The 23,362-nt window shown below is 31.7% G+C and overlaps 1 protein-coding gene across 2 annotated transcripts in view; it reads left to right on the forward strand.

The window, feature by feature from the left end:
* Nucleotides 1-4,487: 4,487 nt before the first annotated feature.
* Nucleotides 4,488-23,362, forward strand: part of LOC134712667 (A disintegrin and metalloproteinase with thrombospondin motifs 18-like) — a 33,845-nt gene continuing 14,970 nt past the window's right edge. For both annotated transcript variants that reach the window (XM_063574418.1, XM_063574419.1), the window contains exons 1-17: nucleotides 4,488-4,546; nucleotides 5,373-5,433; nucleotides 7,363-7,621; nucleotides 8,338-8,494; nucleotides 8,781-8,950; nucleotides 12,866-12,952; nucleotides 13,818-13,918; nucleotides 14,644-14,769; nucleotides 14,999-15,115; nucleotides 16,187-16,284; nucleotides 17,110-17,189; nucleotides 17,942-18,052; nucleotides 18,883-19,040; nucleotides 19,755-19,815; nucleotides 20,529-20,664; nucleotides 21,397-21,575; nucleotides 22,273-22,390. In XM_063574418.1, the coding sequence (XP_063430488.1) occupies nucleotides 7,457-7,621; nucleotides 8,338-8,494; nucleotides 8,781-8,950; nucleotides 12,866-12,952; nucleotides 13,818-13,918; nucleotides 14,644-14,769; nucleotides 14,999-15,115; nucleotides 16,187-16,284; nucleotides 17,110-17,189; nucleotides 17,942-18,052; nucleotides 18,883-19,040; nucleotides 19,755-19,815; nucleotides 20,529-20,664; nucleotides 21,397-21,575; nucleotides 22,273-22,390 (1,864 nt within the window). In that variant the 5' untranslated portion in view covers nucleotides 4,488-4,546; nucleotides 5,373-5,433; nucleotides 7,363-7,456. The remainder of the gene's footprint in view (nucleotides 4,547-5,372; nucleotides 5,434-7,362; nucleotides 7,622-8,337; nucleotides 8,495-8,780; nucleotides 8,951-12,865; nucleotides 12,953-13,817; nucleotides 13,919-14,643; nucleotides 14,770-14,998; nucleotides 15,116-16,186; nucleotides 16,285-17,109; nucleotides 17,190-17,941; nucleotides 18,053-18,882; nucleotides 19,041-19,754; nucleotides 19,816-20,528; nucleotides 20,665-21,396; nucleotides 21,576-22,272; nucleotides 22,391-23,362) is intronic.

Below are 23,362 nucleotides of genomic sequence, written 5' to 3' on the forward strand. Positions count from 1 at the left end.
ATTTTGACCTAAATCTGTATAACATATTAACCACTGGATATTAAACAAGTAGTAAGTAATCAATTCATCTGTGAAGCAATAGTTATCATAGGTGCAATAATTATATTTCAATACGCTAGACGCGCGTCTCGTCTTCATAAAGCTCATCAGTGGCGCTCAGATCAAACTAGTTATAAAGCCAAACAAGTTCAAAGTTGAAGAGCATTTAGAATCCAAAATTCAAAAAGGTTGTTCCAAATACGTTTACGGTTATCCCTGCCTGGGATAAGAAAACCAGTTTTTCCAAAAAAAAATCAAAGTTTTGTAAACAGGAAATTTATAAAAATGACCATATAGTTGAATAACAAAATTAGCAAGTCTTCAGCTAACTTTACAAGCACAATATAGGTGCACACATATATGGCTAATCGAGCGCAGAATCAACGGTGAAATTTTTCATCGAAAATGTTTCAAGGATATTGAGAGATTTTCCCATATAAACATGAATATGGTTGTTGACAATTTAACCTTGAATTATTAATGTTTTTTTTTTTCAATTTTATATTTGTAAATAACATACACACTGTTTTGTAACGTAGTGGTGCACTTGCGATTTTTAGTTTGCGATATCATGATAAATAGATCATTGACTCTCATTTGATTCTATTGTATCGAAATTTCAAATAATATACAATCTATATTTATACCATGTTTTTATGATACAAACAAAAATATTGTTACATCATGGCCATGAGACATATTAATGGCGTAAAGATTAAAACTATTTAAAATAATCCTTGACGGTTTTTTGGTACATATCACATAGTGTTGTCCTATACGGTACGAGCTTACTCAATGATGACGGCAATACATTGACCCATAAACGCGAAATTCATTGGCATTTGTTGGTTATTAGTCCAATAAGCAATCGCATATTCTTAATTCAATGAAGCATTCTTTAAAATTGTATAAAATAACCTCATAAATAACCATAAAACATCACAAAATTTAGAAGTCAATATTAATTTTCGAACTCGTCAACATTACTGAATGTTGCACTTTTGTATGAAAACTGGTTTTAAAAAAAATAAATAAACCACAAAATACTAATAACGAATATCAAGCAACATGATTATTATTCATTCAATTCAAATTAACGTATTGTCCAAGTAACTAATTTGTATCACCAATCCAGTATTCAACACTTCAATAAATATTCATTTTTGATGGTTGATGAGTTTATCATACATATATATATATATATATAGTATAAATATCAAATGAAAATTCTTTGAAATGTTTTATGGTCTTTCGTTTGGAAATTTGCCATGGAGTTCTGTATTTGAGTTCATTTACATTTTATGAAGCTGTTCTATGTCTAGAAACTTCGCTATTGACAATTTTTCAAAATCCTATTTCCTTGAAAACTATCAAAGATTTTTAGAAAATTCAAGGCAACAATGATCAGGTAAACAAGGCCTGCACACATGTCAGCTTTTTATGAAAAATAACCTTTTTTCTCATAGGAGTTATTGCCATTCAAAGACGTTTTTAACATTTGTAAATTTTGGGCAAACCCTTTTCAAGATGGAGAGAGACTATAAATGTTCGGGACAATATGAGTATTTGGATCATACGCGTATGGTCCGACCGTACGCGTATGGTCGGGATAATTAACAATCTGGTTTACTTTTTTTTTAAATTCTTCTTCATATGGTTGGACCGTTCATTAAAAAGACGCTATCATATACATGTAATTTTAATAACATATTATAATAAAAAGATGAGCTAAATAAAAAGAAGAAGTTTCACATAGTTAATTTTACTTAACAGTCAATTTTATAGTAACACATTTTATACCGATGGTCATTACCGATTTATCATTACGAGTGAATGGCAATATATCGACTAAAAAAAGATTAATTCCCCAAAAAATTTAATGAACTTTTACACAAGAAGTCACTGGAAAGTAACATAGTTTATTTAAGTTGTCTGGTGAATATGGTGTATTGCAGTTATTTTACGGTTGTCATGTAATCATCACTGTTAGATACAGTTTCTGTATTATTGAAACGTTTAAAAAGTAACTGAAAAAAAATATACCTATATGGTTCAAATACTCATATGGTACGGCCCGTTAATAACCAAACGAGTATTATACTCATATGGTCCGACCATACGACCATACGAGTACGGTCGGACCATACGCGTATGGTCGGACCATATGGGTATACGCATATGATCATGACCATACGCGTATGGTCCAAATACTCATATGGTCCGGAACATAAACATAATCATAAAGACAGTCAGTAATACAATTGAAATTCAAAGACATATTTTGGTAATGAATAATGTTCCAAAGATATAAACCACAGACAAATGCTAAAACCTATAGTTTAAGTTATTTCTTTAAATTCCTCTTATGAACTCGATTTTATTTAAAGCTTAACATTATGATTCTAGTCTATTCCTAACATCTAGACTTCCATAGTACCTTTAACTAGTATTTGTTATAACTGACTATGCGGTATGGGCTTTGCTCATTGTTGAAGGCCGTACGGTGACCTATAGTTGTTAATGTTTGTGTCATTTTGGTCTTTTGTGGATAGTTGTCTCATTGACAATCATACCACATCTTTTCTTTTTTTTTATATCAACAGCATTTTTTATATTTGTAGTTGTTGTGTTCTGTATGCTTATAATTTTTTGTATATCCTCGCTGGGTTATAATCATAGGGTTACATAAAAAACTAAATGTTTTCATACCTAGTTATCATCATATAGTAGATACTTATTCTATATCTTTCGGTTGTTTTGCATTTGATGAACTCATTCCCACCACCTTGAATTATAAAAACAACTCAAACGCAAAATATTTTGTAAATTAATTTTGATTCACTGCATTTAATTGTGTTCGGGATATGCCATTAAAAAAGATTAATCGAATATCCAACCGTCATTTCACGTTGTATACATATAATATCTATCTTACGCTGTTTATATAAGTAGAATAATATTTCAATATTTTCTCATACATGAATTGCAATAGAATTACTTTTAAAAAACTAAACTAAAAGACATGTCAAAGCATACAAAGAATGAGTTCAGTCTTCAACCGACTTCTTTTGTATAAGAAACTGTTTATCATATTTTCCGATCTAAAAAGTTGCTTTGTTTGCAACTGTGTGTCAATTTATAGAACTTATAATGCATAAAAGCTACTGAATGCAAAAGTTTACATCTTATTGTAATATACTCTTTATTGAAATTTTATTTGAATGGTATTTAACCTATACCACAAGTTCCAAACCTTGTCTAATAGTTATTAGATAATATAAACCTTTTTTTTTATTGTTTGCTACATTTTGTTTAAGTACCGTTTCTGATTAATGGAGATATCTCTTCCGTGTTTATCTATTTATATTAGATTCTCTCCGGATGCATTTGGCTATATTAAATCGTAAAGTAAATGCAAATTGACGGAAAATATTGTTTTCCAAATATTTGCACGAACCTAAGGCTGTTAAGAGATTGCACCGTTGTATGCAAAAATATTCTATAGTTTGCCTACACTTATTTACATATATATCGTAATAATACTTTAATATCTATTTTAAACGGTTTTTTGTTTTAGTTCAATCTTTTGTGTTTAATGTTTATCCACATCGACATGACTTGAACGCATTTGGCAAAGATTACAAACACGAACTGTGGTGTAAATCACAAAAATACTAAACTCTGAGAAAAATTCAAAGCAGAAAGCCCCTTATCAAATGGCAAAATCAAATGATAAAACACATCATACGAAGGTAAACATATCTCCTTAGCATTACTTTTTATCACCCATAGAAGCCGGACTATACAAGCATCTTTATCTTTAAATATCTTCCAATTATTATGATATTCCCGGGCCTGTATTTTTATCATGATTTCTTTGATAGAGGGTTGCTGCTCACAATAAAGCTAACCAACCAAGAGTTCCAAATAGTTGGAGTTGAAATCACCCTTCGTAATTTTTAAGGACGCCAACATGAGCTGGTTGACCGTTGTGAAATGTTCGTTTTACAGATAATATCGAATATTTTCATTATATCGTTACTACAATCCCGTTCCGTTTTCACGAATGTGACCTACAGATTTTGAATATTAACCGAGTTTGTAATAACATGAGCAACATGAATGGATGTCACATGTAGAGCAGGTTCACTTACCCTTCTTGAGCACCTGTTTTCTACGTTGTGTCTTCTGTTCTACTACCTGTCGGTTTATCTTTTTTTTTTCTTTTTAGCCATGGCATTGTCAGTTTATTTTCGATAAATGAGTTTAATTGTCCCTCTGGTAACTTTCGCCCGTCTTCTTTTTAATACAAATACATGCTTGTATATCTTTACACTTCAGTTGTACAAAAGATGGCTGATTGAATGATAAAAAAAGCTATAAGGGTAGCTCATGTGAGTTATGAATTATTTGTTTGGGACAAACCTTTCTTTTACATTTCAGGCAAAATCATTGTTTAAAGATAGCCACTTAAATGAATTCATCAACTCCAGACAACTTCGTGAAGGTAACTAATGACTAAAAGTGGTAATGGCGAAACCTACGTCACGTACATTCAATGTGTATCGCAATATGAGCATTGACTAACAAATCAATTTGTTTTCGAAAATAAGAAAGTAAATAAACTCATCATAGATACCAGGACTAAATTTAGTGTATACGCCATACGCGCGTTTCGTCTACAAAAGACTCATCAGTGACGCTCGAATCCAAAAAAGTAATAAAAAAAAAAAAAAAAAAATTTTAAAAAATTGCGAAGTTGAAAAGCATTGAGGAACAAAATTCCTAAAAGTTTGGCCAAATACAGCTAAGTTAATCTATGCCTGAGGTAGAAAAGCCTTAGTATTTCAAAAAAATCTAAAATTTGTAAACAGTATATTTATAAATTTTACCATATCAATGACAATTCAATGCAGCTTCAGTTTTTCCTAAAAGTATAATAAGCCACAGTATACATATTTTAATCAAAACTGTAATTCAAATTTTTAGTAAATGCTTTGTAATTTTGGTCATCGCTTTGAAGTCTAACTAACTATTGAATATGTCTTACTTATAAAATAATATCATACGTTCTGCACAAAAACAATTGTATATGCATTTGTAGCTTGATTATAATCACCCATTTTGACTAATAATAATGTACATATAAGGTCTTGTATCGACAAGTTATGGAATGAAATACTCATTGGTATCTTGTATTTGACAAAAAAATAAATAAAATTAGTGAATACAAAAACAAAAGCAAAAATTAATGTTTTAAATCTCATAACTATCTTGAGGAACAGTTCTTCTACATATATCATCAGTTTTCAAATCTGTTCAGAACATTTTAGATGGCTTCAATGAGTTTGAGTTGACATCAGTCCAAGAGGTAACAAGTTCACTTCAACAGAGGTAGGATCATTTTATGTTTATTAAGTATTTCAAAACTAACCATACAGCGACCCCAACATACAAATTCTTCGGCATTGGTTCTCTGATTAAGTTGTCTCATACAACATAGTTTTTTAATTTATGTTATCTTTAATCTTAAACGTTATTTTATTGTTTATCATTTTCGACAACAACAAAAATATTCACTTCAAAGTTCAAATTATTAAGTAACTTAATTTTACAATAGGGCACAATAGTTATCAGAGGTACCAGGATTATAAAATTTAGAACGCCAGACGCGCGTTTCGTCTACATAAGACTCATCAGTGACGCTCATATCAAAATCTTTATAAAGCTAAACAAATAAAAAGTTGAAGAGCATTGAGGATCCAAAATTCCAATGAATTGTGCCAAATACGGCTAAGGTTGTACCATTCATACCTTATATATAGTCAACTGAAAACGGCCTAGACATGACAAACTTAAACAATTCAAACGAGAAAACCAAAGGTTTGTTTTTGACAAAATAATGACAGCCACTCAATCAAAGATTGTCACACGAAAACAAACCAAGGAATTAAACTGGACATTTATTTGAGCAAGAGTAAATCAAATCTCTTCAAACAAAGCTACGGTTGATATAGGTGGATAAAAAATAACAAAAACATTTAAATGATTCAAAAAGGCTATACAACCATAAAAGACATATATATGGGTGTCTTTTCTTTTGTTGCGTTTTGTTTTTTGATTTTGCCAGGTGATTGTGGACTTTCCGGGTTGATTTTCCTCTGAGTTCAGTATTTTTGTGATTTTACTTTTTTCGGTATGGTATTGTCTGCGACAATAGAAAGGTAACTAAGAAGCAAAACAACAAAATTCCAAACTCCGAGGAAAAATTCAAAACGGAAAGTCCCTAAAAAAACATTCTTCAAAAACTGAAACAAATGTTCAGATTAACATGAACAGACAAATGTCTATATCATATGCCATGGTTATCACCATTAGACAAGTGGTTATGCCTTATATCATTATCACCAAAATTAGACAAATGTCTCAACAAATATCAATGTCAACAACAATAGAAAAGACTTAGTGTCTGCAAATGCTAGAGTAAAGTAAAATATACAAATGGCTTTATCTTATGTCAAGGTAAACAACGGACTATGTCAAAGGTAAAGGTATAAGACGATTGTCTTCGACATGATGAAAATAAATGAAGCATATGGGAAAGAAGGTATTTGGTGTATGCAGTCATTCAATTGTGCTCCCAAATCAAATGAGAACCACTAATATCGCAATTAAAAATTGAAAAAAGTAAAGCATATACCAAGGAATAATTTCAGAAACTTTTGACATTTGACAACCACATTAATAAATAATTTAAGTTTGGATGTAATGCGTCTTCTGATTGGCTGACGTTATTTTGTTATGATCCCATAGACATAAATTAGTCATGTGACCGTGCCGTAATCAACGTTTTTTCATAGTTTTCTACGGTTTAAAATGGAATTTAGAATTAAATTATAAGAAATGACTGTAATATTTTTTCTGTCTATTCAAAATAACATAAAAAATTTGGTGCACACTGTTAAATAACCCGCTACGCGTGTTTTTCAGTGTGCACCAAATATTTTATGTTATTTCTTCATAGACAGAAAAAATATTACAGTCATTCCTTAAATGTATGATAAAAATAGTTTCCGTTTATAAGTCATTAAAATAACAAAAGATACAAAGCATCACACGAAAGAAAGATTACATAAAAAAGAGTATTTGTAATCATCAACATTTCTACTGATAAAGTATCAAACAATGCTTGATGTTACGGAAGGACTGATTAACATTCCACCGATATTATATATGAAACTATTTGAAACAATATTACACTTTTTCATAAAGCGTTGGCATTGACTATTATCAATAAATAACAGAGGATAATTATGATTGCAGCCTAGATGCTTCATCAATTCATCGACGAAGAAGATCAGTTGACTCTACAGAATCATATGATATTGAAATATATGCCTTTGGTGAATCTTACAAAATGACTCTTCAACATACCAAGTCGGTACTCCACCCTTCAGCTAAAGTGTCCATACTTATTGACCAAGAAGAAAAAGAATGGGAGGGAGATCATCCGGATTGTTTTCTGATTGGAAATGTCCATTCTCATGATGGAACTGCCTCGGCATCATTTTGCGAAGAATTGGTATGAAAATTGTGATTTAGAAATTGGCAAATATTTAAAAAGTAGGGAATATGTGATCTTAAAAATATACTTAGACATAATATGTATCATTTGCTTACAGAATTTAAAAATGATTCTTTTTTCTACACAAATTATATTTACTATTTTATTTAATCGTTGGGAAAAATATACGAATATGGAGACTGTTAAAGGTTAAAATGAAAGACGGTTAATAAGTGTGTTGTCCAGATATTGTATTGTGGTACACAATAATATGACAGCAAAATCCGTTTTCAGATTTAAAGTAAAATCAACACTTTGTAAATTTCATACGTTCGAATGTCTATTCTTGATTTATCGGGAACGCTAATAATCAACACTCAAAGGTTGAAAAACCAAGAATGTATAAGAATCAAAACAGCTTGAGAAATATGTAACAAAACAAAGCTTTAGAATGCTTTTGATTCAAATGCTTTTCTTTAAAGCATCACGTGACAAATATATTGGAAATGATATCACTCGTTCTTGATAAATCCAACTGCGTCGTAGACTCTCCGGGTTACCGCAGTTAAAAGAGTAACAACAACTTAAGTACTGAAATTATACTATTCTAATATGAACGTTTAAGTTATACATGTGTCATTATAAAATGTGATAGGCAAACCATCTATTAACTCTCATCTTAATCTTCCTTGTTGCATTTGTACGCGAATTAACAATACCATTTGTCATTTTAGCGTGGAATGATGTCAACTAGCGATCATGATCTTCACTTTGAAGTTTTACCACATCATATTCGAAAACGGGGTACATTAAGTAGTAAACAGCACACTACACTGATAGCCAGAAAACGAAGAGAAGATTTACTGTTCTCTGATTTAAGTCAAACGAATGGTAAGCATTGATTTTCTGTGCAATATATTTAATTTAAAGTTGTATTTTGTACAATTTATAATAATATTACTTCACTTTAAGAAAGTTGATTTCATAAGCATCAATCGGGGAAAAAAACACAAAACTTTAAATTAAAAAAAGTTCCTATTAAAGACGAACCGAAATGTATTTCAAAAGGGTAATATCAAGTACACATGGAGTATTATGTATATACAAAGCAAGCATATTCTGCCGTTCAGGAAATACTTAAAACAATATGTACTGTGGACTGTTAATACTATTTCAGATATTCACCAAACTGAATATAAGCATAAAAGAATACACAAACGAGCGGTGCCTTCCGTTGACTTTACAATCGAATTGGCAGTGTATGTTGATGCAGATTACTTGACTTATAAATTACCAACTACTGACATGACACGAAGAGTGGAAATTATGGTTTGCAAATATAATGCAGTAAGTAAAATTATATTTTGTAAATACAAGCAGTAAATGTGCTTTTGTTAGTTAATACCTTAATTGTATTTGGCAAAACTTTTAGGAATTTTGGTCCTTAATGCTCTTCAACTACATACTTTATTTGGCATTTTTGGCTTTTTTGGATTCGAGCGTCACTGATGAATCTTTTGTAGACGAAACGCGCGTCTGGCGTATGTACAAAATTTGGTCCTGGTATCTATGAGGAGTTTATTTTCAAATCTAACAGCTTCTCTCGCAATACTTTACTAACATTAAAGGTTAATAAAGAATTGTCGTACCTCGTCGTTCTAATGATCACCATAATCAAAAAGGAGATGTGGTGTGATTGCCAAAGAGACAACTATCCACGAAAGTTCAAATGAAGTGGATGTAAGCAATTATACGCCACCGTACAGCACTCTGCAATGAGAAAAATCCATACTTTGTGATCGGCTATAAAAGGCCCCGACATGAAAATTTTTACACAATTCACATAGAAAAAATAATGGCGTAATCCCATTCGTTTGTTGTGTTTTTATTATTTGATTTCGCCATTTGATTAGGGACTTAACGATTGAGTTTTCCTCGGAGTTCAGTATTTTTGTGATTTTACTTTTCATCATATAAAGACATGTGACGGACATGAACCAACGACAACCACTGAACTACAGGCTTCTGACTTAGGACAGCCACATTAAGAATAATGCGAGGCTAAACATGTTTGTTAGTGATGTACCTAAGACTTAGATATCAATCAGTACACATCCAACATCCAAAAGATTTGGTGTAAAGACATCATTAACAGTCTGAGAAAATGAAACCTTTTGTTATTCAAGATTATTAGTATCGACAGATTGCTGTACCGTGAAAACATATATATGTAATATTAGTATGGTGTAAATGTACTGATAACAAAATCAATATTTAAACCAATAAGAACTATATTCAAAGCTTTGATTACAATTTTCCTGCACCAGATGCGCATTTAGACAATACATGTCTCTTCAGTGATGCTCGTGGCCAAAATATTTGAAATCCAAAGCTTAATATATAAAAGATGAAGAGTTATAATCCAAAAGGTCCTAAAAGTACAGCCATATCCGTGTAAGGAATCAGAGCTTTTTATGAGGGAGATACATTCCTTAATTTATAAATAATTTCTAACATTTTGTAACAGCATATTTTAATAACACAAAAAATCCGTATTTTAATGCCAGTACCGAATAACGTCAATTTGCAAACTAAGCTGTTTACTCTGGGCATCACACTGCATAATTAAGTGCCTACTCTATAGTGTGCACAACGTTTCAGAGTTGTAGGTTAGAAATGATATAAAATTTCAATTGGCTCTCTTAATGTTTTTATTCGAGCCGTACAGATCAGTCTTACATAGACAAAACTCATGTCATATATTAATTGCTAGATTGTTTGTGTTTAAATGCAACTGTTTATGCTATTTCTTGGCAATCCGTTTTTATAAGTGGAGAAAGCCGGAGTGTCTGGAGAAAACCAACGACCTTCAATAGGAAAACTGACAATCCTAGTCAAGATTAAAGTCTTGTGAACCTGCACGAGCAGGGTTTGAACATTAACTCCAGTGTTGACTGGCCAGTGATGACATTGGTACACAACTTGCATCACTTGGCCATTGAGATCCCTCGGTGTGTATACTTGATTCGTTTGAGTACGATTACTTGATACACCATTACTATTGTAAATAGAAGCGATTCCTTATAGCAATTTATAATTAAATAACGATTCGACGACCAGACCGTAATAATTGGTTAAAATTGGTCGTTTCAGTGTATGCGTAACGTCATGACAATCGGACTTTCATTGTAAAATATCTCTTCATAGATGCTATAATTGTTACTGCATGAATACAATAGAAATAGTTGCCGGCCACTCATAAATCAATATTTCATGCAGGTTTGAAACATCTATACATCATAAGTACTTTCAAATGTGATGGATTGCTCCAATTTTACTTTGTAAAATACAAATGAACATTGACACGTATCGTTCTTTAATCTATTCAGATTACAATGAAAGCTTTAAAAAACTAATTTCAATCTCAAGTGATATGTATTTTGTTAAATAACATCAACTTGATAAAGTGACAAATTCAAATATTTATCATGTCATTTATCTAAAGTGGTATCGCGGGTTGAATAACAGTATAACCTCTTGAACTTGTGAAGTGTTAAAATTTCTTTTGATGTATTTGACTTATTAGATACATTAGAATTTTAAGCTAACATGAAATTCCTCAACTGAAAAGTTATCAATTAATATGATGATGATAAACTTGTGTTTAACGTGTAGTGGAATTTGTAACATAGCATAAAGTTTAGTCTTAGAGGCATGATTTTTTATTAGTTGTTAGTGGCTTTGAAATAGCTGTCAGATAACTGCAAGTACTCTCAGATCTGTTCATTGTGTCTTTTTGTGTCGGGATGTATAAGTACCCGGCCACGTCCACTTGTATTTTTGGTCTATCTGATGAGTTAAGCCTTTTTCAACTGATTTTTATAGTTCGTTCTTATTTTGTACTGTTATACCACTGTCCCAGGTTAGGGGCAGGGTTGGGATCCCGCTAACATGTTTAACCCCGCCATATAAATTTATGTATGTGATTGTCCTAAGGCAGGAGCCTGTAATTCAGTGGTTAAAAAAAAGAAGATGTGGTATGATTGCCAATGCGACAACTATCCACAAAAGACCAAATGACACAAACGTTTGTTTATGTGTTACATATTTGTTTTTCGTTCATTTTTTTTACATTAATAAGGCCGTTAGTTTTCTCGTTTGAATTGTTTTACATTGTCTTATCGGGGCCTTTTATAGCTGACTAGGCGGTATGGGCTTTGCTCATTGTTGAAGGCCGTACGGTGACCTATAGTTGTTAATGTTTGTGTCATTTTGGTCTTTTGTGGATAGTTGTCTCATTGGCAAACATACCACATCTTCTTTTTAATATAATGATTGTAAATGGGGAATAGATAAAAGAGACAACAACCCAACCAAAGGGCAGACAACAGCCGTAGACCACCAATAGGTCTATAACGTAACGTAGATTTCCCGCGACGGAGGTGGTCCTTTTGACAATCTCTGGACTATAACATGTTTGACCCAACCATATTATTTATGTATGTGTCTAGCCCAAGTCAGGAGCCTGTAATTCAGTAGTTGTCATATGTTTATGTGTTACATATTGTTTTTTCGTTCATTTTTTTTTAAGCAAATAAGGCCGTTAGTTTTCTCGTTTTAATTGTTTTACACTGTCATATGACTATGCGGTATGGAATTTGCTCATTGTTGAAGGCCGTACGATGACCTGTAGTTGTTAATGTCTGTGTCATGTTGGTCTCCTGTGGACAGTTATCTCATAAGCAATCATACCGCATCTTCTTTTTTTATATACAAGAACTAAACCGAGATAAAAGCCCCATGTCTTTCAATGGCTATTTACATTGAGCAGCTCATAAGGCCAGCAGGTCGTATCAATAAAAAAAAAAAAAAGTCCTTGATTGCACCAGCTATGGTTCAAACACTCGGCCTCCCAGAGACAAGACGTACATAATTCTACGAGACCAGCTATACATTTACTTAGCTTTATGAGACAGCATGACTTTTGTGGAGATACATTTCTGTGTAGCATAGTTTACAGAAAAAACAATACAACAACAAAAATCAGACCTGAAAAAATATATATATTAGAGAATGCTCCAAAATATAAATCAATAGTTCCTCAATGGTGAAAGTTTTTTTCTTTTACCTTATTTAAGGTGGTTTTTAAGATCAATCTGTCAATAACAAGAATTAAGATCAGAACACAAATCAAACAACATCACAAAAGTTTGTTTAGTTAGACTTTTTTGTTGTGATAACTTTCTTTTCATTTCTTTGTAGGTACAGTGTGAATGGAGTCGTGCAGATGTGTTGAATTATAACATAACTCTATCAATAAAACTTTTGACGTTTTTAGATACAAACCCGGTGAGATTATTCACTCGAGATTATACATGTTATATGCGTGTACAGTTTTACATATCATTGCTCTAGTTATCTGATTTTTCACATAAATATTAATGAATAATAAAAAAATTCCCTCCACCTTGCTTGTAAATTACATCAACAATTCGTTATGAAATAATGAAAAATTAGAAAGTCTACAGAAAACATTCCGTAAAAGGGACAAAATGATTTTCAAATATTTTTCTGTACATTTTCTATAAAATAATCACTGATTTGGGAACACAGGATTTTAGGTAAAATATTTCAACTCTCGTCATAATACTTTTTTTCTATTTTAAGTACATTAAGAATTTTATAATTGATACGAAATTACAAAACGATATAAAAATATAAAAACGTATGGAGTTTTCGACAATGAGAAAACAACCTAACAATGCAATAACTTAAATTGAAAAAGAGACATTGTGGATAAACTAATGATCATCAACATTAACTAATTTTCCGAAACATGTTTTTAGCTTCAACTCATTCCAAATCAAGAGCATTTGTATAAAATAACGTAGAAATTGTGTACGGTCTGCCATTGGACACTAATTTCTAAATGGTAATCAACAATGCTATATATCTTTCAATAAATTTGAGAATGGAAATGGGGAATGAGACAACACCCCGACCATAGAAAAAACAACAGCAGAAGGTCACCAACAGGTCTTCAATGTAACGACAAATTCCCGCACCTGGAGGCGTCCTTCAGCTGGCCCCTAAACAAATATATACTAGTTCAGTGATCAAGTCAACCACTAACTTACATAAATATTACGGATATGCCTGATAAACGAGTTTTTAAAACACAGCTTTTCTAAAGATAGTATTTGTTCTTTTTCAGTCATGGTACAACACTTCCACTGCCCTATCAGTTCCTCTTAACACTATATGTACTGGAACTGAAGCTGGTCTAGCTTATGATCATGTTCATGTTCACACAGGGTAAGACACAAATCATTCCGACAGTATACCAAAGATAAAAAGCCAAATGCCGATTTTAAATTGTTGCATGCAAGAATTTTGATTGGTGTAAAAAAATAAAGTAGGTGAATTTTACTGGGTGTATACATTTACTTAAACTGTACAAATTAATCCCATGCTCATGCTAACAGATTAGAAACTTGAACTCTTATGTTTGAATACTTTTCCTTTCCCTAATAAATGTAGATCAACAGCTGCTTAAAATGTAAACTTTGTTTTTTAAAGAACATATCTAAAGATCTTAACTTTCTTATAAATACAAATAAACTTCAGAATATGTATGTGGCAGTAAAGTAGATTCATCGAACAAATATTCTCAAACCTTGAGATTTGAAGTTATTTTTATAAGAAGTTTATCACACTTAAACAAGCATACAGTCTAATTTAATTTTCTATGCCGTGATATACACAAATCACTCACGCCATTTCACTCATTTCATCAAGATTGAAAATACGGTGAAACCGTCTGATAATTCTAAAATTATTTTGATGTTTTTGTCGATATATCTCTTTGACGTATATCTAATATATTATCCTTACTCGAGTCCGACAAATGTCCCGAGACCAAAACAAAGATATTAAACTCTCCATCATATGGTCTTTAGTGGAAAGTTGTCTCCTAGGCAATCATACCACAGCATTTTAGTTTCATGTTTAGCTTCTGAATAAGTTTTCTATATTTTTAGCATACCTAATCCAGAATTAGGAGGATTAGCTTACCAAAGTCAAGTATGCAATGCTAGGTACAGATGTGGTGTTTCCGCAGATGGTATTACATCCTATGGAACAGTAGTACATGAAATAGGCCATAAGTATGTTATTTTGTGTACTTTGGTAAACGTCTTACTAGTTTAGTAATATAAGAATATATTTAGAGATATACATTTTATTCAGCTGTCAAGTTATGTGTTAATCCGTAGTATTGTAAACCATATACATGTATAAATCATATACATTCTATGCTTTCAGTAAAGTCATTATTGTTTCGCCATTTTATAAATGATTAATCATAACCATTACAGCCTATTTTATTGATTACAGCATGGGTATGTTTCATGACGCTGATCAAAATTGTTTATCTCCAGACGTTGGTATAATGGGTGGCGCTGGCGTCGGATGGAGTACATGCAGCTGCAATGATATGAACACTATGTTACAGTAAGAAAACATATTATACTATAGTATGATGAAAGGTTACTATGCCTAGTTTCATAAATATATGCTAAAAATATTTAAAATTAAATCCGTTCTTGGAGAAAATAAGTAATGAATTAGAAAATAATTCGTCGCACCTTGATACATTTTTAAATAAATAGTTTAAAACAATTTTTTTCTATACAAATGACAGATTATTAGTGCATCTCAGATCTGAACTTTTTTATGCATACATTTTTATGCAGAAAACTCATTTTAAATTTTTAAATGACGTGTCGTGCTACATGTATTCAAGTTAATTAAGCTTACAATGTTGGTTCGGATAGTATGACACGCACAAGGTACAAAAGAAAACTCATTAATTACTGAATACATACATTTAGGGACCAGCTGAAGGACGCCTCCGGGTGCGGGAATTTCTCGCTACATTGAAGACCTGTTGGTGACCTTCTGCTGTTGTTTTTTTTTTCTATGGTAGGGTTGTTGTCTCTTTGACACATTCCCCATTTCCATTCTCAATTTTATCATTAGTGATCAAGTATGAAAAGCAGTTAGTCCTAAAGAGACACCTTATGGTTTATTTACGAAATATGACATATGAATAAATGAAACAGAAAACGGTATTTTGCTCTAAAACAGAACATGTAGTAAATAGGATAGTTCCATGGACAAAATGCAATGTGATTGATGTGTTCCACGAAATATCAATTAAAGATTTGTATCACAGATGGCCTTAACCTTCAGTCGACAGAAACTTTTGTACATGTTTGTTATTAAAATAAAGGAAAATCAGAAAAAAATAAAATTCGAAGGAAAATTTCAAAAAATAAAGTCTCTAGTCAAATGGTAAAATCAAAAGCTAAAACACATGAAGCTAATGGATAACAACTGTAATATTTCTGTTTGGTACAGACATTTAATCATGTAGAAATGATCTGCATTTATTGTTTTCGAAACTTCTTGGCGGGTTCGTCGAAAGCACAAGTTTTGTTGTTCAGTTACCACTAGCTGGTTTTTTTACATGTTGCTGTGAAACTTGATTTTTTAACGTAGTACACTTAAATTTGTTAACAGAACTGGAAATCACGGATGTCTATGGACAGACAATATTGCTGATAATGAGGTTACTCCTGTATCTTTACTTGGATTAACATTAGTGCCAGAACTTCCAGGTGAATACATTTCAATGAGAGTCTTTTTAATAAAAAAAAAAGGGGTGACGGCAATGTACACATACGATAAAGTTGGTAAATTTTCCATGACCTATAAGTCAGTATCTATAGTGACATCGGAATTTTTATTTGAATGCTCATCAATATAGATATAGGGATTGGATATTCATTTATTCATTGCTGATTTTTAAAAAAACAAATAATAATATCTTTATTCATCAACAACTGCATATGTGCGCAACAATGCTTTTTGTTTGAGTTAATTTTTCTCAATCCTATTTTTTGGAAGTAGTGTTTTTTTTACCTTTTTGTTCGTTTTATTCTCCTATAAATTGTGGGTTTTTTTCAGAGCTGGAACCAATTGCTTGTTTCCTCGTATACGTTAATCTTTATATGTGAATATATTCATACCTTCTCACAGACAAAACTGAAATTAAGTTGTAATTGAATTTAAATGTAGACATCGGTATTAACCTTCGGTTTCTTTTATTAGGTCCTATTGTTCCATTTTGTATTTTCTTTTGATTTTGTTATGAGAACGTTTGGTCTATTTGGGTTTTTTTATCGACTGGTGATACTTAATTGTTCCCTTCGTTTCTTCACAGGACAAGGCCTACAATAGATAAAAACTTTGATTGATTACAAAAAACAAGAAGTGCTCATCTACGAAGACTTTGCTTAGGACATACTTTTATGAGTTCGATACAGGATTGAGGTTTGACATTCTTTGACAATGATATCTTTTGATATGCTAAATGGTTTTGAAACGGTTGTTATTCAAATCATTCCTGTATACTAGAACTTATATTTTGTCTTTATTTCCAGGTCAGTTGAAGACAGCAGATGAAATATGTGAACAGTTATACGGAAGTGGATTTAGATACCGTGAATATCCAAATGTTGTTGTGAGTAAATCTTAAATTTTTAAGTATTTTCTTCATTTTAAAAAAGACACAGCTGACAACTCCACAACCCCCTTCATAATGTTTTTTTGATTTTGCATGGTTTTCTCGTAGACATCCATTTAAAACACAAGTGTTTACTCATAAAAAGAAACTCACAACACCATGGCAGAAAAAAGTCTAAAAACAAACTAGTTGTTAATGTTTGTGTCATTTTGGTCTTTTGTGGATAGTCGTCTCATTTGCAATCATACATGTACCTCATCTTCTTTTTTATATAGCCAAAAGAACACTACAAAGTATAAATATACTGCAGAAAGAAATTGTTGATCTTAGGTGTTCCGAAAGAGTTCTTGGTTCGTGTTCAACATGTGACAGCTATACTGTGATTCATGAGTAGTACAACTTTAAGAGATATCACAATTGAGCTAGATTGTTACCAAAAACTCATCGGTGACAAAAAAATTCTCATAACAATCAACCAACTTATAATGGCGTCCGTAATAATTTGTTTCATAGTATTTGAGTTTAAAAAATAAGGAGCATGTTTTTTTAATTTTTTTTTACTATTATGCTGAATTACATCTCCTATGCCTGTGATTGCAAAAGCTGAATATCAAAATGTTCTTAATCGGCAAAATAAAAAAAAAACACCTCCAGTTCTTAACGTGTATGTTAAAGAAACCATATTTATCAAAGGTACCAGGATTATGATTTAGGACCATAACCATCATAAAGCTTTTATCTGTTGACAGAATCCTTCTTGTAACCTGTATAGTTGTGTGGATCATAATGTTGGAAATGCGCATGGTCAGATGTTCAGGCAGTCTGATTCTATTCCGGGTCTCTACTGCGAAGACCAAAAGGTGAATATAAAATTAAAATATTTTTATGGATCATTTATTGTGAAAAAGTGCGACTCTAATTGTATAACAGAACTGAGTTACATGTGTAAATAAGCATATCAACTCTCGTTATTTTCATTCGATTCAAGTTGTGCGTATGATCAACTTTCATCCCTACCAGAAGTTACGATTGCGTGTGCATGGTTCACTTATTCGTGTCTCCCTTCTCAAGAATTATTTACTAATGATATTTGTATCAAATTAAGGTCTACTTGCTCTTGATATTTTTCAATATTCCCGAAAGAAATGAGGAGCAAGATACTAAAGGGCCATTCAAACTGAAAACGGAATAAGCTGACAACGCTGTGGTAAAAAAAGGGAAAGACCAACAGACAGACAATAGTACACAAAACCCAACATAGAACAAATAATAAAAACCCACAAAAAGCTTGTTAAGAAAATAATCGAAATGCAACCATGGATCAATAGTTTTTTGTTATCAATAATGATAACGATAAAAGTTGTGTTTAGCAAAATAAATGTCCTACAAACAAAATACTCATGATGTTGCGTATGGTTAGTCATATTTTAAAACAGATAAATCGGATTAGATTGATGCCTTTACTAGAAAAAAAACCCGGAATACATGTTAATTATATGCATAGTCAAACTCATAATTCGAAATCTATCTGAGGTGTAAGCTAAATCTTTTCTATCTCTGGAATTTTAAGGATTTCGTCAGCTTGCATTTAACATGTTCACAAACTTTACCGCATAAAGATTAATGTCTGTTTATAAATCATGTTATATGTCTTATTAATTGCAGCACATTCAATTGTATCATTATTTAGATCTGCTTTGGTGGTTCGTGTGTCGATTGGTCTGAAGCGCAAATGATTAATCCCGAAGTACGAGCTGGTGGGTGGTCAGATTGGGGAACCTGGACAACCTGTTCCCGGACATGTGGACGAGGAATGATTTACAGACGGAGAATATGTAATAATCCAACGTATGTTTGTTTTGATATTTCCATATAAAGATTTAATTACTATATAATATATGCGATTATCATACAAGTTGGTGATTAAGGTATCTTTAAAACCAGTTTGAATCTACCTTTTTCTGAAGAAATAACTGTACCTTTCCATTCGTTTGATGTGTTTGAGCTTTTGATCTAGTCTTTTAATAAAGAATTGTTCGTTTTGAATTTACCCTTGGGTTCGATAACTTTGTTAAAAAGCGTTTGCTTGAAAAATGTGTTTTGATAATTCACATCAACGAAAACTGTTATGACGACAATTTTTTGTATCATTCAAGGGCAATCTACAGCATGTTTAATGTTCATTTGAACGATAGTCAGACAGACATCACTTAGATTTGAGCATTCAATTGCTTATATAGAAAAGATGCAGGGGAACTCAACATAGTTTGTAGCAACTGGAATTCAGTTTAAATTATCAGATTTTAAACATATTCAAACGTCTTTTATAAACTTTCACAAATACAATTACAGAGATATGGATTCATATCCAACGCACCAGGCGGACAATATTTCGGAAATTGGATATTCACCTAAATATGACAACATATTTCCTCAATCAGTGTAATTAATAACAAATCAGAGAACGAATGTGTGATTTTAAACATAATATAACCATGTTTCGAAGATCCCAAGTTATACTATACTGTACTGTAAGTGAAAATCTTTTGTTTTTAATTTTAGACCAAAGAACAATGCTACTTGCGATGGCAATGAATACGAAGCGCAAGGTTGTAGTCTTACGGTAAATATTGCTTTGTTTTGATAATTTTCCTGGCAAACTTTAATTTTTATTCGATGAACGATTTATCACATTATTAAAGATCACTAACAAAGAAAGGCAGAATATGCAAAAAGGGCGATAAAGTTCATAAGTATAAGACCGACACTATATGACAAAATCGAAATAGAACAAACAACGATCAGTTTTCAAAGCACTGCAAAGATAAGTGAAGTCGACAGATCTACACAAACCCTTCCAAAACCATGTTGCTGATCTTACGCTCTCCAGAAAATGTGTAATTACAATATCCAAGTTGTTCTGAATAAGATCTGTCTACAAATTTTGGATTCCATGTTTTGATTTGCATTCCTCTTGGTGACATTTGTAGGTTTCTTCGTAGGAATAATACATAGAACATTATGCACACTATAGGTTTTAACTGGCAGTGCAATGGTTCCAATTATCCTTATCAAAATAGGAAAACTACTCTACGCTCTTGGTCTTTATTGTTTTTCATAATTAAAAGACATTTTCTCGATTTTGTCATAAAGTGTCGATCTTATACACCGTATACGTTGCAGGAAATGCTCACCCTTCCGGAGCACCTGGTTTCACTCTCGGTTTTTAGTGTTGTCTCTTAATTATCATTTATAACTGTTGATGTAAATGTCCTTTGGTTTTGTGAGTCTTTGTTTACTTCTTGGTTTTGATTGTTATTGTCTTAATGTTTTCAGCCTTGCGATGGAGACAATACCATTGACTCTAATCTTATAATACAAAGAGCAACAGAGACATGTCAAAGGCTTATTGATAACGACATCATTAATGGAACAGAGTATACAGCTTCAGGAACTATTTACTCATCGTTAAGTATGTAGAAAAACACATTTAACTCCTATCTTACTAACTGTAGTACTAACTGAAGAAACACTGTATAGATGTAGCGATAGGTTATATCAGATATAAAACAAATCCCAAGTTTTCTTAACAACAAATATTTAGTGGATATGTTGGTGTCAACCTTCCAACCGATGCCGTTTCATGGTTTAGATTCCATTGCTCTATAATTAATACAATTGTGATATATCGGATTGTTTTCGCTACCTGTACTTGAAAATAAGAAACTAAAAAAAAAATGCCTATTTTACTAAATTTTTCAATCCATAATTAATTGTATTCTTTAGAATTTTAGTTGTAAGTATGTGAAAAATATATCAATTCAAAAACTGGTTGTAGAACTATGGAAAATGGATTGTTATAATATCCCCCAAAACTGTTTTACCGCGCCACATTTTCTTATGCCCTTCTTCGCCAAGATTATCGTATACGTTTTTTCTTATCGTTTAATAAATGTGCTTTCGTATTATACGGGAGTATGATGATGATGGCAGATGAGGGATAACTGGGGATATTAGATAATAAACAAAATTAACTACTTTTCTAGATTATTGATGGATTGCAGCTTTATATGTTTCGTCCTTTAGCAAATTGGTTTGTAGAAGACGTATGATTAACGCAAAACTTCTTTCGTATTCTAGCTTTGTTTTCCTGGTTACTGTTATATTTATGTGTACCTCGCATTTAGTTTTCTACTTTTTTCAGACCATGGTGTATGTGAAGTTCTTTGTGAATCAGCTCCGGGGTATACTAGACCTGATTTTACAAGATTTGGATTGATAGAAAACGGTACGCCATGTTCTGGAACCTTAGATACAGCTGATGCAAATCAATATTCCCGACGTCCAGGGTTTTATTACGCTTGCTTAGAGGGTTATTGTCAGGTAATGCATATGGATTGAGGTTTATTTTGTTTGGTTAAAGGAAGTTTGAAGTTGTGAAAAACAACAGTTTAACGAAGGTACTAAAATATACCAAAATCCAGAGAGTCAATTAATTCATGTCGAAGAATAAAAAAATAGCATTAAAATAGTACAATTTTCAACAATAAGCAATGCAAGGAACACGAAGCAGCTTCTTAAGAAAAAACAGTAAGCAGTTCTTTTTTTTCTAGATACACCCGCGTGAAGCCCTTGGGAATAAACCAGTGCTATTTTAAAATGTGTAGACGAATATCTATGCATATGTTTTACAGTTACAATCCCATAAGTTACTTAAGACAATCGTTAAACAAGATATATAATACGAACTCCTTCTTGGTACTTTAAATTTAACACGTAAGGTTAAAAACAAACACTATTCCCTCATTTTTAAGTTAGAAGAAAAAGTTTGGTAATCATCTCAGAGGTAACTATGTATGATGATGTGCACGTCCCAGTCAATCTTTTAAAAAACACAATGTTAACATTTGGCCAAATTGTTTGCAGTAAATTTAGCCTTAACGTTATGATCTGTGCAGTGTAGAATTAACAAAAAGACAAGTTAACACATTAAGCTAGTATAAAAATGTATAAAAATATAACACTTGACATGTAATTTAGAAGGACACAACTATTTAACAACATGTTGTTACTGTTGTAGAAATTTGACTGCGCCAATACTCTGAATGCTGGAGTATTTGATGGATGCGGCGTATGTAATGGTGACAATAGTACATGTATTATCCGAGAGGGATACTTTACAGATGATTTGGTTCGATGTAAATATAACTATATGTTTGTTATTGGTAACGTTTCCTCAAATGTATAAAAAATATACAATTTATGATTTGTGTGTACTATAGGATCCAGATTTAACACTTGTTAAGAGTTTTTATCTGAAAGCTTCGAATAGCTGAAGTTTACTGTAGTGTTTTTAAGAAGTTAGATAATTGGCTATAGGAATGGGTTACACATTTTAAAGTGAAACTACAGTAGGGAATCAATTTAAATGAAAAGTAACATGATAATCATTTAGTGCGTTGTTTTTTATTTCTTTGATAACTATTTTCTGGGGCATTTATTTGACAGCCTTATTAATTATATATAGTAACATCTTATCGTCTTGATTTAAAAGTTCCATGTACCATGTTCCATATTCCATGTAATAAGAGTGGTATTCTTAAGTTTCTTTTTTTTAATCTAATTAAAATGAATTAATGAAATAATGTTAATTAAATGCATATATAGATCTTTAAAATGTCAAATATATCTGATCTATCAAGTCCTACGGAAAAAGAGAAGTTAAATATAGAAAGAAGCGTAATAGGTTTCATTCATCTACACTTCTTAAATGTTGGACTAAACAAATTTCAAATAAGTTTTTGTTTTATCTAAAATTTAATTTTCGTACAATTTTTTTTTATAAAACATAAGATAGTCCTCTTAGAATATGCTTGTAGTTAATGCTGTTACTTGAGGTTTTACAGGTGTGTAAGTTCAACATTTTTATAAAAATGCATTTGGAAATTACATATCTGCATGTGGGGCAGAACTGTCACATTTATATAGTTTACTTTTTAAAACTAGATCTGTATGTTTCCAACGAACGTGCATCGTTTCAATAATGATTTCCTTGATTTATGTTCCTTGATATTAATATTGATTTTACAGAGGCATATTTATTTTTACACCGTTCTCGTTGAGTATATTAACCACAGTTACTTATTTTTTAGGACAAAGATAGCCATATT

Source organism: Mytilus trossulus, chromosome 3 (assembly GCF_036588685.1).
Source record: "Mytilus trossulus isolate FHL-02 chromosome 3, PNRI_Mtr1.1.1.hap1, whole genome shotgun sequence".
NCBI lineage: Eukaryota > Metazoa > Mollusca > Bivalvia > Mytilida > Mytilidae > Mytilus > Mytilus trossulus.